General features: G+C 41.4%; 1 protein-coding gene across 1 annotated transcript; it reads right to left on the bottom strand.

Moving 5' to 3' along the window:
- Positions 1-278: 278 nt before the first annotated feature.
- On the bottom strand, positions 279-15,343 carry LOC142055595 (meprin A subunit alpha-like). Its single transcript, XM_075089718.1, has 14 exons — positions 15,275-15,343; positions 15,165-15,189; positions 15,021-15,074; positions 14,157-14,197; positions 13,968-14,046; positions 13,533-13,650; positions 11,655-11,830; positions 8,481-8,702; positions 7,335-7,484; positions 4,302-4,517; positions 2,926-3,384; positions 1,589-1,762; positions 791-998; positions 279-436 (listed from the first exon to the last, which is right to left on the bottom strand). The coding sequence occupies exons 1-14, from the start codon at positions 15,341-15,343 to the stop codon at positions 289-291; spliced, it is 2,139 nt and encodes a 712-aa protein (XP_074945819.1). The 3' UTR covers positions 279-288.
- Positions 15,344-16,483: the final 1,140 nt, after the last annotated feature.

Here is a 16,483-nt window from a genome sequence, read left to right as displayed (position 1 = left end):
AAATAAATACGTGGACTCCCAGCACTACCACTTGCTATTGGATGAAGAAACAAAACAGAGAATACATGAGAGGCAGGGTATGAACTTTCATTAGACAGCAGTTCTACATGATGTCCTTTAACTGCCAAGTGCTATAGAACAAACAGATTGCTGCCAAGATGTTGATAGACCATTTCATCCATATATTGACTGGTCTTCTACAAATTGTATTAAAAATTTTTCAATGAAAACTGATGTCTTATTAACTACGGAAGAATACCAGGCTGAGATTTATCCCTCTGCAGCTCTTTATCTTCTAGACATCATGGAAATCAGGACGATGGTTAAGACAATGGTTCCAGCAATTCCACCAACAGTCATTCCCAGGATGTTCCCATGGATCTGACTTGACTGACATCTCTCACCTGTGAAGAAGAAGGCTTGTCCTGATGGGCACCTGGGAAAATAAAGTACAGATTCACATGGGTCAGGAGTTTTGTCCTGTGCTATAGACCCACCTCAAGGTCCTCACACTCACTATCCTGGATGACCAGTTCCCATTAGAGGTGTTCAGGTCACAACATCCCCACCTTGTTTGGAGGCTACTTACAACCCCTGGAAGCACCAGGTTTCTTTGCCTCCCCCTATGGCTGCTTGTAGAAACCAGTCACTGCAGTGAAGTGTTTTGTTCCTACTGTTCCTCGGTGACCTAGTGCCTCAGACCTCTGAGGTCTGTAGCTCTGAATGCTTATTAGCTGCATCATTTGGTTCAGAAGAAAGTCAAGGCTAGCAGGGAAGAGGTCCATGGTACCTGCAGCTTGCTCTCCCATTCACATTCACACAGATTCCGTCATTCTGGCAAGGGTTTGGGTCACACGGGTCTTGCAGATAAGGCAGCTGGTCTTCAACGGGCTCCATATCTAGGGCTTCTCTCTTCTTCCTTTCAAGGGTGTGGCCTTCCATGAAGGCAGGTTGTTTAGGTTCAACAGGGACTTCAGTGTTATTGAGGTGAATGATATCTTTTAAAAAAGGAAAGAGAGGAGAAAAACATCGGGTAACAGTAGTGATGCTTTATGTAGTATTCGTCATACCAGGGGCTCACAGGGTGCTTTGTGAACCAGAATGTACTCCTTGTCCATTTGCCCTTTACAGAGCTTTTGCTGTACCACAGCAAATTCTGCATATTTAAACCACAAAATGGAAACACATCCTGAAATTATGGTAACCAGCTAGGTAAATCAGTGGTATTCTGTACTATGAAAAATTATGCCAAGTGTGGCTGTTCTGTTTGAAAATAAACACAACGAGGAAGGTCTTTTAGTATGTTCAATGATTAGAAATGAACATAGCTACAGGTTAGGGTGCTTAAAGGTGTCTAAGAAGTTAACCTTCAGTACGTCATTGCCATTTAGATTTCTCTGAACTCATAGTCACTTTAGTCAACATCATCCACCTGAAGCTAAGACACAGAAATGCTTTTAAAAGTTGATCCCCATCAGAAGAGCAGATGACTCAGAGAGAGGTGGCAATAGTTACTTGAATGTATAAAAAGAGATAGAAAGGATCACCCATTTGTTTTTGTAAGCAGACTCAGGAAGAGGGTCTTTACCATTAAATTCTGCAAAAATAATCAGGTCATCATTTTTCAGGAAGCTTCTCCGTCTCATCTGGCTGTGGGATATGAAGTTAGTCCACCCCCAGGAGATGCTTCTATAACAATTGCATGAGGGATCAAATTTTCCAACAACTGATGGTTTGTCCCATATTAAGGTTCCATTAACATCTGCAAAGAGAATAGGAGTGACAAGTGAGAACCACAAAGTTCTGCAGCTGGAAGTATAGCATGACTTTTTTGTGCATCACAGTGTTAAATGGGATTTATGCTGTAAAATCAAGTCCAGAGCTGAAATGCCCAAATAAGTCACAGAGGACTGACCAATTATGGGTGCCAGCAGATCCTTAGATATGGTCTGCACGATGACTTTTAGTCTATGTGAGCGCATTTAAATTCCACACTCCTCTTTCACTGAGGACTAACCAAATGCACTTGACCTCCTCCTTGTAACCAGCTAAAAGCCCGCTCCTGCATAAAGACACTTTCTCATCAGTTTTTAAGTGCTTATGATTTAGAGTCTATCAGATTTTGGTTTTTGCTATGGTTCTTTTAAACATATTCATATCTAAGGTTTAAAACCTCCTCCTGAAAAAGTGTATGCTAAACTTCCACTGGAAAAAGTGAAAAGGGATGGAGATTCATCTCTAGTATTGTATTCTCTACCAAACTCAGTATTGTCCTGTTGTTCTTATTTCTTTGAATTAACACTCCATGGAGAATCCTAGGAGTGGATGTGTAACTATGGTGCTACATGCTATATAAATCTGGAGTTAAAGTGTTGCCCCTGTCTGAAAGAGTCCATGATCTGCAGTCTACACCCAGGCAAGCAAGGCAGGCTCCAAATGCTGCAGACTGAGCTCACAGGAGTTTTCAGATATTTTTTTTCTTAAATACAGCTACCATATGAACCCTCTGCGTTCAGACCATGTATGCTCAAGTTACCCAAACCTCCAAAATGCAGTTTTAACTTATTGTTGATTCAGTAATGGAATACAGTACCCTGCTAGCATTGCACCATCCTGTGGTGATATGTCACCTATCATAATGGGCAAACCACAGATAGACTGGGAATTGCCAGCTCTTAGGAGAACTCTGTATTTAGAGCCAAACTCAGCTATTCCAGGGATTGTTCATAATAACACCAAGCTTCCATGCATCACTTTTCACAATAGATGATCTTTCACAGACAGGAATTCTGAGTCATACACAGGAAAGTGTCCCAAATCGGGAAATGCAGCCATAGTTGCCCAACTCTGAGTCCTACACTCAGTCCTCTGACTCAGATTCTTTGGCTTTCATTTTCACCATTCCTCCAGGCAGATACCACCTACCTGAGGTACGATGGTCTTTGCTTGTGGTGAAGCTTTTGCTTGAGGACATCCTTTTCAAGACATCAGGGTCCTGGTCCAGCACTGTGAGTACAGCTTGGCGGTTCAGAGCTGGCCACTCCAGAACAGCATCGTTCTCTCCGCTGCACAGGTGAAAGGCAATGCGACTGTAGCCACTGATACTGGAGTGGGGAATCAAAGTTATGCCAAAACCATAACCCTCCGGGCTATAAAACCGGGGGCTTTCAATAATGTCACTTGCTGGGTTTTCAAGGATTTGGCTGAAATTCCGAATGAGCCACACAGCTGTGGGACAGGGGGTCTCTGTCAGTGTGACGTCATCAATAGCAATCCCACCAGATGAAGAGCTGGGGTTGCCCTTTAGTCCTTGGAAGAGGTAACGGAATTTCTTCTGAGCGTTGAGGGTTACGTGGGCAATTTTCCAGTTATAGTCGTTATCCGCTTTGGTGAAAGGAAAGCAAAACATTGCCATCAGCATGACTGGTGATATTGTGAAGCAGTGTATTCCTAGACGTCCATTCCAGCTGCATTTTTAGACAACTGGACCTCTCACAAAATCCTGAAGGCTAGAGATCTTAAGCTGATACTGTGATTATAATATACTCATATTACCTTATCATCTTAATGCTTTGGACACATTGTATTAGGAACTTTTCAGTGAATGACAGTCTCTAGAATAAAGGGCAACAGGCTAAAGGCCAAAACATAGCAAGTGGATGGGAGTCAATGACCCAACATGTTAGAATTAAGTGTTGCTGCCACTTTTCCAGGGACTTATCCTTCCCTGCAGGCTGCTGCAGCTTGGTATAGGCAGATTATCACAGGTCTTGGGTTTTGACAACATCAACGCATAGTGCCACAGTGGCTGCATTTGTCCTATTTAGCAAAATCATCCAAAGTAGGAACTCAGCTCACATTTCCAAAATTACATCCATTTTTATATTTCCAACCATATAAACACCAGGCTGGGATTCTTAATGACTGCAGATGAGCACAGGTATTTGCATCTGGACAGGTATCTGTTAGATCATGTAACAGCCACTGGAGATCCAGCCAGTTGATCTCCAATGGAGTTTGGGTCCCTCTCAATCACAGAGTGTAACATAACATTGTTAGGAACGTTGGGACTTCTGCTGTGGAACACCTGAATTACATTATTACAACCCACAGCTTCACTGCTAAATGGCCTCACGTAATACCAAATATGAAATACCAAATTCCTTAGCTGGATTGCAAAATATGCCGGTAGCTTTGGGAAAATCTTTTGATTTCTGAGTGAATCAACTGCATTCATGGACTCAGCGAGACAACTTTTCCTCCCCCAATATTTTATATGTTCCTCATATTTCCAGCATTACCTTCAAAGGTTTGAATTTTCCTCATCTTGCGAACATTTCCAGTGCCATCATCCTCTTTAAGCCAGATGATCAGCTTGTCAGAAAGGCTTCCCGTGATCTTATAGAAGAACTGGAGGCACTGCTGGGTTCTCTTTGGATAAAGGATTCGAGACTCTAGGATTGCCACCTCATCTGCCTTGCCAGAGCTGGTGTCGAAGTACATGAAATAGCCAGCATCTGTGAAGAAAGTGTAGAGTGCCACTGTCTCTCCCCAGGTTTCCTGCTAGCTGCATGGCATAAATTTATCATTTCAACTCCCCTCTTTTAGTAGGTGTAAGTGTAGTACTTAACATGAACAGTAGAGGAAATAGTATGTGATAACCACCCAAGACAGACCAGGATAAGAACAGAACCAATAGTTTAGCGTATATATGGAACTCATTGCTGGTAGCTTATGTCAATTTTGCATTAGTTGGTCCAGATGGAAGTTGGATGCCTCAGGGATGTCAGAGATATGAGAAAGAGGTTTCAGTGCTGACTGCAAGTAACTAGTAAAAAATATTTTTAACTTGCTTTGTACTAAAGATAATAAAAACATCTGATCTTAGAGATCACATACTATATTACCTTGTAAAGAGTAAAATAATTTCTTATTAGTGATGAAGATAATAAAAAAGAGTTGGACACAGAACTAGCACTCTCCTGACCTTGAAGAAGCAGCAGCTCTTTTTTACAGCTTGCCCAAAGACTTTTTGAAACTAGAATCTCAGTTTGGGGAAATTATTTAAGAATTCCTGCCCCTCTAGTTTCATTTCCCGCTAAGATTTTCTGAAGTGTTCTTTACTTTAGATTTGAAATGTCTACTTTTATCCTTATATTTACAAGAGGTCCACCATTTGCACATGTATCTTCTCTTGGTATCACATGGACTTGTCACATCCTATCTGTATTGCATTGCTCTTTCATTATTCATTATAGTCTATGATTAAATTAACAAGTGAAATTCTTTTAGCAGCTGTGCGAAAGCTTTCTCTGTTGGGGCTGGTTTCTTGGACTCTTGTCCAATCTGACATCTAGGGCATCATCAGTTAAACCTGCAGCTGCATCAACACAGTGCAGCCTCCTGCATGGTTAGTGGAGCTGTTCAAGCTGTTTGTCATGTTTGCTGCAACCATATCAGGGGAATAATCTCCATTCCCTTCCACATGGCAGCAATGCTTTGAACTCATATCCATAGAAACGTTGCCAAAGATACCCAGTTGCTTTATGCACACATATGAAACTTCACCATAAGTTAAAATTATGTTAAATTTAAATATATTAAATGTAAGTATGATCGCTGTTGTCCAAGTGAGAAACAGGGCTGTGAGGCTTATTCAGGTGCCTAACTTTGTTGTTGAACTTATTATGGTATCAAACCCCCAAACGATCTAGACTCCATTTCCTTTTTGCTAAGAAAGTCAAATAAAGGCAACATTAAGCATCTATGGCAATCAGAATACGGCCTTAGCAGATTTCAGCATGGGGATACAGGGATCAAATCCAGAGCCAGGCTTCCAGCTCCTCTCTAGACGTCAGGCTATACTTTCACTTCTTCAGTTTAGCCAGTAATAAGTCAAAAACCCAGGAAGTCAAAAATGTTTGGGCAAAATAGGACCCACCTAAAATTTGCCCCCGCTTGAGATGACTGCAGAACCAGTTCTCCAAAAATGTCCAAATTTGAATGAACCAAGTGTCACTGAGGTTGTCCAAAAGGAGAGGCACTCCCTACTGATGCAATTCATTTAGACATTCTGGAGATCCTGAGAGGCGCCTATCCCTTTCCATTAACTCTTCAGATAATGTCGATACTTATCTTGTACCGAGTCACCAGATGCTAAAGCGTAAGTGCAAGTTAAGTGCTTACTTTAGACAGATTGGATTTTACCTGATAATCTCAAACAACTCAGCTGCATTAGTTTTCAGTTACAATTATACTATATGGGGAAAAAAAGGACAGAAAGAATTAAAAAATTCAGATGAGGGTTAAGAGCAGGTACTTCTAGAAGCAGTTAGATGATTTTCTTGAGTTATACTGCATTCTTAGACCTGCTCAACAAGTACCAGCATTATGAGAGGTTGAGGACCTGTTCTTTCCAGTGGGTGTGTCACGTAAGGGGAATTGTCTGCTCCTGAGTGTAGCAAGTCAAATTTTTACTTTATCAAAGAGTAACAAAGCACAACTGAAAGTGCTTTAGGCCAGGATTCTTTCACTCTGTACTTAGGCAAAATTTACCACAAAAGTAAAATTTTGTTCTAAGTCTTTTTTAGTTTAGTAGTTTTCCCTGTCTAAATAATGACAAACCAGGCCCTTGCTTTTCAGAACTGCTTGTTGGGATTTAATCTTTGTTCTCCCTTGTAAGCTAGTACCCTGCAACTGTGACTGGGGCTGACTCCATGCTTTTTGAGATTTTCTTCTTTTGAAAAATTGCAAAATTACCACTTTTTCATGTGGCAATTATCCTAACTCCTAATTATCCTTAATTATCCCTAAACTACTATCATAAAATACTTTGAAACTTTATTTTACCTCCAGAACCAGCACTCCTCAAGTTTAGCTTATCGTTCACTTGGCAAACACAAGAGTTATGAGTGGCTATGAGTGCAGTTTCATTCTTATCATGGGGTAACATAACTCTTACTTAGGCTTTAGAAGTTGCAGTAAATCCTTTCCTAGGTTGTACTTGAAAGGCCTCTAGTTAAGATTGTTCTTTGTCCCCTTTTATCTTGCTGATGTGGAGAACATTCCACTATGTTGAAAAAGCTTAACAAGAGCACGAGTGCAACTGTAAACTCATACTCACAGGGCCAAGACACATGAAAAGAAAATGGGCTTTTTGCTTAACTAGAAACATTACAACTTGGATTTTTGCTGAGTAGTCTTCTAAATATGGTTCAGAGAAGTTGTTAAAGACACTGTAGTTAAAGTACACAGACCAGCACAGACAGGCACAAGGGACCATTACTGCAGCTAACCCCTTTTCTATAGGAAAGTGTTCTATTACTTAGTTTTACCTCTACAGCGCCCAGAAAGTGTGTGGTCCTCCTGCCCTATAGCACTGCTCTGTTGATGGACCCAGTTTAGATCATCTCTGGTGCCCTGAATCATGCCGCAGATATTTTCAAACTCAAAAGCACACTGGTCCAAAAAAGTGTGAGTTGAAGCTGAAAAAAAAACACACACACAGTTACCTTCAAATTAGTATCTAATTAAAATTTCTTCCCTAATTTTTTTTTTTTTTTTTGGGGGGGAGGGGGGGTATACTAGTTTACACTAGTATAGACACCATGTAAAGAAGACAACCCACAGCAGATGTCAGCCCAAAGACTTCAAAGAGGGAAAGTTTGCTTCCTGGAGGTATTCCCTGCATAAAGACACCAACATTTGACCACTTTGCAGAATGTTAACAAACTCTCACACCACAGCTCAAGCACAGTGACTGGTGGTGACTGTCTTTATGCCTGCTTGTAAGCCCTGGAGAAACAAGTCACTTCCTGAACAGTGGTGGTGTTGCATGTAATCATTCCTCTGCTGGAGGTTATTGTTCTTCATGGCTTACTTGTCTGCTTGATCAGCATGAGCACTGTTCTTCCACTTCAAGCAAAGTCCATGCAGTTACCTTAGGCCAGTTCAGCTGAGTCTGCCTGCAAGTGGATGCTTCTAGTGGCAAATCCATGGGGAAAAGAACTTCTTGCTAATAATCACACATGGTGATAACATCTTTGGCCAGTTTAGCAACCAACTAGACAGAGTGTTGGACTCTAGACTTAGCCAATCTCAGATGCAAAATAATCTAATTAAGACCAAATGCCAGTAAAAGAGGACGAAGTATAGTTGCATTCGCCTCCCAGGAGAGGCACAATGAACATGCCCGCACACCAGCAGAACACAACTACATGTCTGAAGCCCTAGGAGCAATATGGAAGAAAAGATGTGAATGGATTGACTTTCATTGATGAATCGAAGTTTTACAAAAGTAATGACGGTTAGCAGCACCAAAGAGAACGATGAGGAGGGAATAAACACCACAGGTCCACTCCCATACCACCTCAAGAGCACCTGAAAAGAGTTTTGGTGGGTTTAGAGACATAAGGGAGGTAAACCAGACAAGCTCAAGTACAAACAAAGAAATAGTTGGCCATGGTTACATTGTGACTTACTGCAGTTATACATGCGATTCAGTCTTTCCACGTCAATGGCACTGAAGTCTAGACGTTGTCCAATTATGTTATTAAATTCTGGTATCTTTGCTGTGATTGTGGGGATGCTTTCATTTTTGTTAAAGGATAATGGTTCATAGTGCATCACTGATTCATAGTCATAGGGGGTGTTCAGATCAGTGATGTAGCTGTCATCGTACTTCAGAAAATTGTGCTCTTGGCCTGGTAAAAGAACAAAAAAGAATTGCTTCTTTTTTAGAGAAATTGGAAAGGAAATTGCTTTAGCATGGTCCCTTGGATACCATTTTCTGAGGCTTAGTTGATATACTCAAAAGCAATTTACTTTATGATAAAACATTAAAATGTAGCCAGATTTGTTTGTGAAGTAATTTGGACAACCAAGCAGTGTCTTTAGATTGCAGTTCTGCACCCTCACATGTGAATTCAGTAAGTTCAAAATCAAATATCAATGAGCTGTAAATATTGGATATAAAGGAGGTCACATTAGACAGTCTAATAGTAAACATCCTGAAGAATTAAGCTTAAGGATGAATGTACCCCATTCCAGAGCCTGTGAGTATTGATGGAAATGTTTCCCAGATATTAGACCATATATGAACAAGGAGAGGCCCTGGAGCCCTCCACTCATTAAGGGGACATGTATGACAGTCCTGGAGTGCCTCCAGGTTCTGTTTTTCTTTGAAGCAAAGAATACTTTAGGTATCTGTGAAAAAATGGTGGGTTTACCCAATATTGATAATATTGCTATGATATTTATATTGAAATGTCCTTTGGAAACATGTTTCTCATGGTTTCTTAGAGAAAGGTTTTCATTATGAAGGTGTTTGCCAGGTCAGAGAGAAGGAGCCATTTCACATACCTTTGTATGGAAGTAAAGAGAGATAGCCAGCTTTTCCTACTACAAATATTTTCAGAATATTTGGCGTTCTCTCTTCAAGAAGAAACAGCGCATGACTGTGCTGGGTGGAAAATTACAGCGTCTCTTTGTAAAGTCTGCCCTTCCCTTCTGCAAGTCCATTCTGGGTCCAAAGGTCTTAAGTCCCAGGCTTGAGACTGTATAAGAACTTGGGACTGTTTTCTTACAGATACTTGAATTGCACCTTTTATCAAAAAGGGTATCTTGCTTATTAAGTGCTACCTCATTTTGTAGCTGGGGACAAAATCCTGGCAGGACACAGGCATTTGTGATGATGCTGGGTTTTAATATCATTACCAGGCAAAGGGTAACTTCTATGTGTTTTTAAAAGAAATAAACCATACAGCAAGGAGACTATATCATTAGGCTGTCTTGTGTGTTTTCTCTGAAGTCTAACAGGCTTATAAACTTTTCTGTCAAAAGCAACATGAATGGGAGATTTCTCCTCTCATAAGCCATCTATCTGCACTGCAGTTTATGAAAATGCATTACAGGAAAAAATGCTACCATGCTATTAAATTTGGGGCTGCAGGTCACTAATGTGGGAACAGATGTGCGTGCGCGTGCACTACACAGACACACAGAGCACAATCATATCAGCAGACATCTTTCAAACGGCTTCAGCAGAAGTTTTCTGCTTAATGAATTTGCCTAACTGGAAAATGACATTTTATAGTATGGACAGAAGCCTACTGAATGTAGGAATTGACTGTAATGATACCGGGCCGGGTCCAGGACTCCATTCCGAATAGTGTCACACATAAATCCATCTTGTGTATCAGTTTTTATGCCCCAAATTTGTGGCTACTGAATACATCACAGATAAGTTAAGAGGATACGATGATATATTTTCGGGAAAAAAAAATGCATGGAGAACTGGCACTATTTTGTCAAGATTTTCAATACCTCTGTACATCACGGAGCTCACAATAGTGCATTGTAAGTCTTCTTGCTCTGGAGGTGAGTAAAGCACAGCAGAAAGGGGCCTAAAAGTCACAGTCTAGATGCTATTATTATCATCATCATCTTCATCACCATCGTTCAAGGTGAGAGAACTTAGTAATAAGGTGAATTTTTTTAGTGCTGGTCATAACAATAAAAACGACGGTCTGCAAAATCAGTATCCACATCCCATCTACTGCTCAGCCACCCCAAAAGAGACTACACATCCAGGGTAGAAGCAAGTAGGAATACAAATGGCCATTCAACTTGGAACAATTCAGAATATCAGATACTGAGCTTAGAGGTCAGCAGAAATTGTTTGTACAAGGTCTTATCTATCCAAAAAAGACCACAGTTGTCCCTGAATCTTCTTCCTTTCTGATGATTATTTTTTATGTATTTTTCACTTATTTACAAGGACGATGAGTACATAAATGTAGAGAATGACGTGATCAGTTTGTCCACACAGAGCATGAGCAATTGCAGGGCAAGGTTTCTGCATTGCTGCCATCAGTGGCGTTGCAAAGCACCACCACTGGGAACAAGAGTTTAGTCTTTGCTAGCATGCCTTTCAGAACTTGTAATAGACTTCCGTTCACTCTTTTTCAAATATAAAATCATTAAGTAGTACAGAACCAGACCTCAAAGGACACAGCAGGAGAAACTGCCTAGGGACAAGGGGGACTGTGGAGAGTTTGCTGAAACTCATAAAGCCACTGCATCTGATGATACTAATCCTGAAGGCAAGAATCTGCAGAGACCCACAGGGCAGAGGAGAGCAGGATAGAGCCCTGTTTTATGTGTTTCATCTGACCTAATCACTTTGAGGCTTCTTCGTGTACAAAGGAAATCTTTCCAGTTTCAGGAAAGCCTGAATCTCTGAGTATAAAAGCCTTTCAGATTTTTGGAGTGCCTTTGATTAAAAAAGAGCCACCTCAAAGCCCACCATCCCAGTAAGTTTACAATTTGCATTACACTGAAAGAGAAAACAAACTTATAGAGAGGGGAAGTGATTTGTTCAAAATCGGAGAGCAGAGCAGTCCTGGAGCCAACGGGAAATAACATCTTCTGACTTCCAAGGACAGCCTCTCTCTTCTGGCCTTAGGCAGTTTCTGGTGTTTGACCAGAGAAGTTGTATCAAAATCCTGCTACATCTACAATGGATTTACAGCAGTCTCAGGTGTGGCCCAGTGTTTCTAAAAACATATCTTTAAGAAGGTCTTAATATTTAGGTGGAAAATAAGATACTGATGAGTCTGCACTTTACAAAATCTGACTTGAAGGTGAAAACCCACCTGCAATAATTTCATCCCACCAGATGGTCACATAGTCATCCCGGTCCATCCTCGACTGCTCATGATAAAATCCCAAAGCGTGCAGGAGCTCATGTTCCACAATCGCTCTGTAGTCACACCCTACCCCAATAGAGAGGTTCTGTCCAGTCTGCAGGTCCCCCACCATGGACCAACACCTGAGAAAGAGAGACATCTTATTGTCTGTTAAGCAGAGTTTTCTTCTCTGTATTTAAGTTCTTGTTCTGCTCACTGGATTTACAGTAATATCAAAACAGGTTTCAGTATAAAGGGAATAATAGAAGTCATTATTTAGGTGCTAACCAAGTGCCTTGATATTGTACAGACACTCTGCTTTGAAAGCAGACTAAGCACCAAAAACAAACTTGCTATCACTTGCATGGGGCCAGCATTTTACATACCCTCTCCCCTAGACAAGCCTACCTCTGATTTTTGAGATCCACAGAAGTTTAGTCCTATATCAGCTGCTATTTTGCCAAGAAACAAAGCACATACATAGAAATAGTAAATTCATCAACAGTCTGAGCTTTTCTACAATCACTTGGGCTAGAGAAAAGATCTAGGAGGATTTAGGATAGCAGCATTTGGTCCTTTCTAACATCAGCTATGCAATGCATTGGCCCTAGGTGGGAAATTACACCTCTTTTTGTGAATGCATGACCCGGCAGAGGCTAACCTTGACTGAGGAGGGAGCTACTCAGCCTGTTCACTGGGAACTTTTTGGGGTAGCTCGAGGGTGATGTGAGAGGCAACTGTTAAAGAGCACCTGCTTGGACTGTAGCTTCATTTGCACATCACAGAATCCCAGAATGGCAGGGGTTGGAAGGCACCTCTGGAGATCATCCCGTCCCACCTCCTGCTTGAGCAGGCACACCCAGAGCAGGGGCACAGGACCGCGTCTAGGCGGGGTGTGAATGTCTCCGGGGAAGGGACCCCACAGCCTCCCTGGGCAGCCTGTGCCCCTGCTCTGGCACCCTCAAAGCAGTGTTGGGTCAAGTTTGTTGAAGGAGCACTGAACACACTTGAGTGGGTACTGAAAACAACGAGCTTGAACAGCTTCTACCAGGAGTTTGCAGTACCAGGTTTTTCAGCACCAGCTTGTAAAAAATCACAGTGTTTGCACGGTCTTGTTAGAGAAGTGTCATAGGACATATTACCCAAGAAAGAGCTCAGGGCAGAAATAGTGTCTATAGGCCTTTATGAAGTACTGAGAGAACAAGAAATATTCACAGCTGATACAATGAGAAGATTCTTGCTTTTCTAGATGTTCTTTCAAAGTGAGTTTAGATGTAGGAAATAAATAAAATAGATCTTTCCAGGTTCTGGAAAACCTGAATCTCTGAGTATAAAACACACTCAGATTTCAAAAGGACCTTTCATTAAAGAAGAGCCACCTCAAAACCATAGCAATATTACAATAAACTGGCTTTCCATACTTTTTTTTTTTTTAACCTGTTTTCCAAAGATTTCAAAGCCTAAATTCTGGTTATTCACATCCTTGGTAAGTTAAGAGGATATACATGGGGGTGGTTTCACCTACCACTGAAATGGAAAAAAGCCCTAGGTAGGAAAGTGGGAGCAGTTGAAGAAAACCCAGCGATGCTGGGATTCACCGTATCAAAAAGTAACAATCCAAACATTAGATGCCCATTCCAAGTTCATCACCTGCAGTCAGCAAAGAGAGGCAGCTGCTTCTAAGCTCTCTGTCTAAGAAGGTAAGATGTGTTGCTTTCTCAGTGGCTTCTTTTTCTCTGCTGACAGCAAACTTAGACTAAACTTTTAGACTGCTAAAGTCAAACGGGATGAATTCCCAGCTGATTCTACACATCAAAACTGAACAGAAATTGATATAACCCTTACCCGCTTTCTTTTGTAAAGAATATGTAGGTACTCTCTCCTTCATATGGCTTGAAATCAACGCAAGACTTAAGGCGGAACATTTCAAATGCCTGGAGAATGACTCCTTTGGCATTCAGATCTGGAAAACATGCATCAGGAAAGCAACTTTAAGACACTACAGATAATTCACCCTGGAGAGGTCAGGTATGCACACAGATACATGCATGGGACCAAAAGAAAAATGATTGAAGAGAAAAATTATTTAATTTTATGAAATTGTGGGGTTTTATGATAGCTGTAGAAGAAAAAAAAATGGTTTTGATGTAAAGGAGCCTCCTAGTTATTAGTGATTTTTAATGTGAGAGAACCAGTTCTGAAAAAGGCAAATTTTACATCACAGTGACTCCAGTGCACATAAGGATTGGAGCTAAAATCAGAATAAAGTGTCTGCATTACCTAGGTTATCACCCAGAATGTAGGGAATGGGGAACTTCCACCTGTAGGTCTCATCTCTTAGGGCGTTTCGCTGATTTTGCTGAAAAGGGAATTAAGAGCTGGTGATGCATCTGCTCTGGGGACATGGGCAGATTTGTGCCAAAAATACAATTTGGACAAGTGATAAATATAAAGTTTTTAATTACTTACAGAGAGCAAAATATCACCCTGAAAGAGGTCCAGTCCAGCAGCTGAAAAGCAATTTAATGAAAGATAATGTAAATGAAATATTAAATGTATTTCACCTCATGAACCATATTAAGCCTACATATACGAGGTTAATGTTCTTGGATGTTTACCGAAAATAAAGGACCCACCTCTTTACACTGAAATGTAGGGGGAGGCCTAAAAGTAACAACAGTTTCTACTCAATATTTTCTACTCAGCAATGTCTGCATTTTTGGCGGCAGAAATCTGGTGGCCACCATTATCCGTGTCAAGTTTGATAACCCCTTGCTTGCTGTCAGGCAGTGGCGACAGCCACACAGTGAGACAATGCTCTAGAGAATATAGTAATACTGAGCAACGCAGTATCGTACAGTGCACCATCGAAGGATATATGGAAATAAAAAAAAAATAGAGGAAGACAATAGAGGAAGTGTGTTTTGTCTTTTCTGTTTTATTTCCTTACCGCTGATACAGAAGCTCAAGAAACATCTACGCTATTTTCCACTTTGTAAAACTTTATAAAAATCATGTAGAGACGGGGGGAAAATGCTGGTGGGACTCCAGAGGTTTTCCAGTTGATATAGTGTGTTACTGCATTAACACCATGGGTTTGTCCAAACTTCCGAAGTGACAGACATCTGCACCCCTTGTTTACATAGGGTTACAGTCCTGGGGTAGATGTATGTCATAGCCAGAGGAAGGTAATTCAGAGCTCGCTTAATTATATTTCTCTTGTTACCGTGAACTACTTGACCGTCAGTCACCCGTGTCTTCATTACAATACTGAAAATTCAGCATTTTGCTTACGATTTTTCAGGCCTTATGAGAATTTAGACATGAACTCACCTAAGTTTATGTCTGGAATGTCTTTGATTATCTCACCAACCTCAGCATCTGCTGCTGCAAGACAGACAAAACATTATGTGTTTAGATGTGGTGGCACACAGCAAGCAAAAGAAAATGCTTCAAAACTGAAAAGAGTTAACTTACTGGCTTCACTGGAGAGGTGCCTGACCTGAAAGAGAATAAAATACAACCAGTATAAGGTATGATGTGTCTCTGGACTGAGAGGAGCCTGTGGAAATCAGGTTTCTACTTACAGAGACTGGAGTACCATACACGTAACATAACAGAAGCACTAGGCAGAGCGGGACGATGCTGGAGCCCATTTTTGCAATGGAAGAAGCTGGTCCCTCTCATCTCTTGCAATATATAGGGCAGGATGCTGAGCTTTCCACAGAACATCAGCCAATGAGCTTTGAACCTTCCACCTTTGTAACATTATTATAACAGCAAGATTTCCCTCCCAAATGGCATTGTTGTTATCAATTACCTAAGTCCACTTTGGATGAGTGTTAGAGAGGAATGTGATAACACTGTGTCTTCAGTGCAGCTGGTGAAAAGCCTGCCCAGACTTTGTGTAAGAGCTCAATCTGGCCCAAAGTTGCTGACTCCTTCCACTGCGCTTGTTATCTGGCAGCTTTATGATCTCGACTGCACAGGAGGAAAGCCACATGCTTAAGCAGAATTATTCTGGGTTTATAGCATTCCAGTGACATTAGAATTTGGCCCAGCGCTGTTTTCAATTAATAATTAACATTGCATTGTAAAAATTAGAGATAAAAGAGATATGATTGTGAATGATCTGACAGTGTTGCCCCACAGCTGATCCCATCCCAGGACTGATGCCCCAGTGCACAACATGCCACCCTTTGCCTCCAGGGGCAGTCACATACATCAGTAGACTCAGAGCCTTCCAGCTTGATGCTCCTTTCCTTTCTGGTGGGTTTCAGAGTTGGCAGACTCTGTCGTGCAATTTGCTGCCTTCTTTCTCAGGGAACACGGGTCAGAGAGGGCAGATGGGCTACCTGAGCCAAGGCTCCAGAAAGATCTAGATCTCCCACAGGTCCTGCCTCATGCCTGTTACCCCCTTGTAAATGTCCCATGTGCCCTGGAGGGTAACCGTGCCTTAAACTTAGGCTATTGAATCCTGTTTCTTCATTTCACATCTGAAACAAAGGTAGGGGTGTCCACCTCTATGATCAGCAATTAGGTACGAAAAGTCTTGTGCCACAGACACCACCACCCACAGCACAACACAGAGGGCCTGAGTAGGAAGAGAAGAAAAACTGCCCTGGAGGTGCTTCACACACTGCTTCCCAGCAGTGTAGGCAGGAGACACTGGACTTTTTTGTGAAGAAGCCTCCAATGCAAGTAGGTTTTGAGTAGGAAATGTGCCCGTGTACAGTGACTACCCTGTCCTAGAAAGCAGTCAGTCCTCCAACTTAAGCAACATCTTTTCCTCCAAA

This window comes from Phalacrocorax aristotelis, chromosome 3, assembly GCF_949628215.1.
Source record: "Phalacrocorax aristotelis chromosome 3, bGulAri2.1, whole genome shotgun sequence".
In the NCBI taxonomy this organism is placed as follows: Eukaryota; Metazoa; Chordata; class Aves; order Suliformes; family Phalacrocoracidae; genus Phalacrocorax; species Phalacrocorax aristotelis.
The sequence above is the reverse complement of the archived record's forward strand: the minus strand, read 5'-3'. Positions and strand labels throughout refer to the sequence as shown.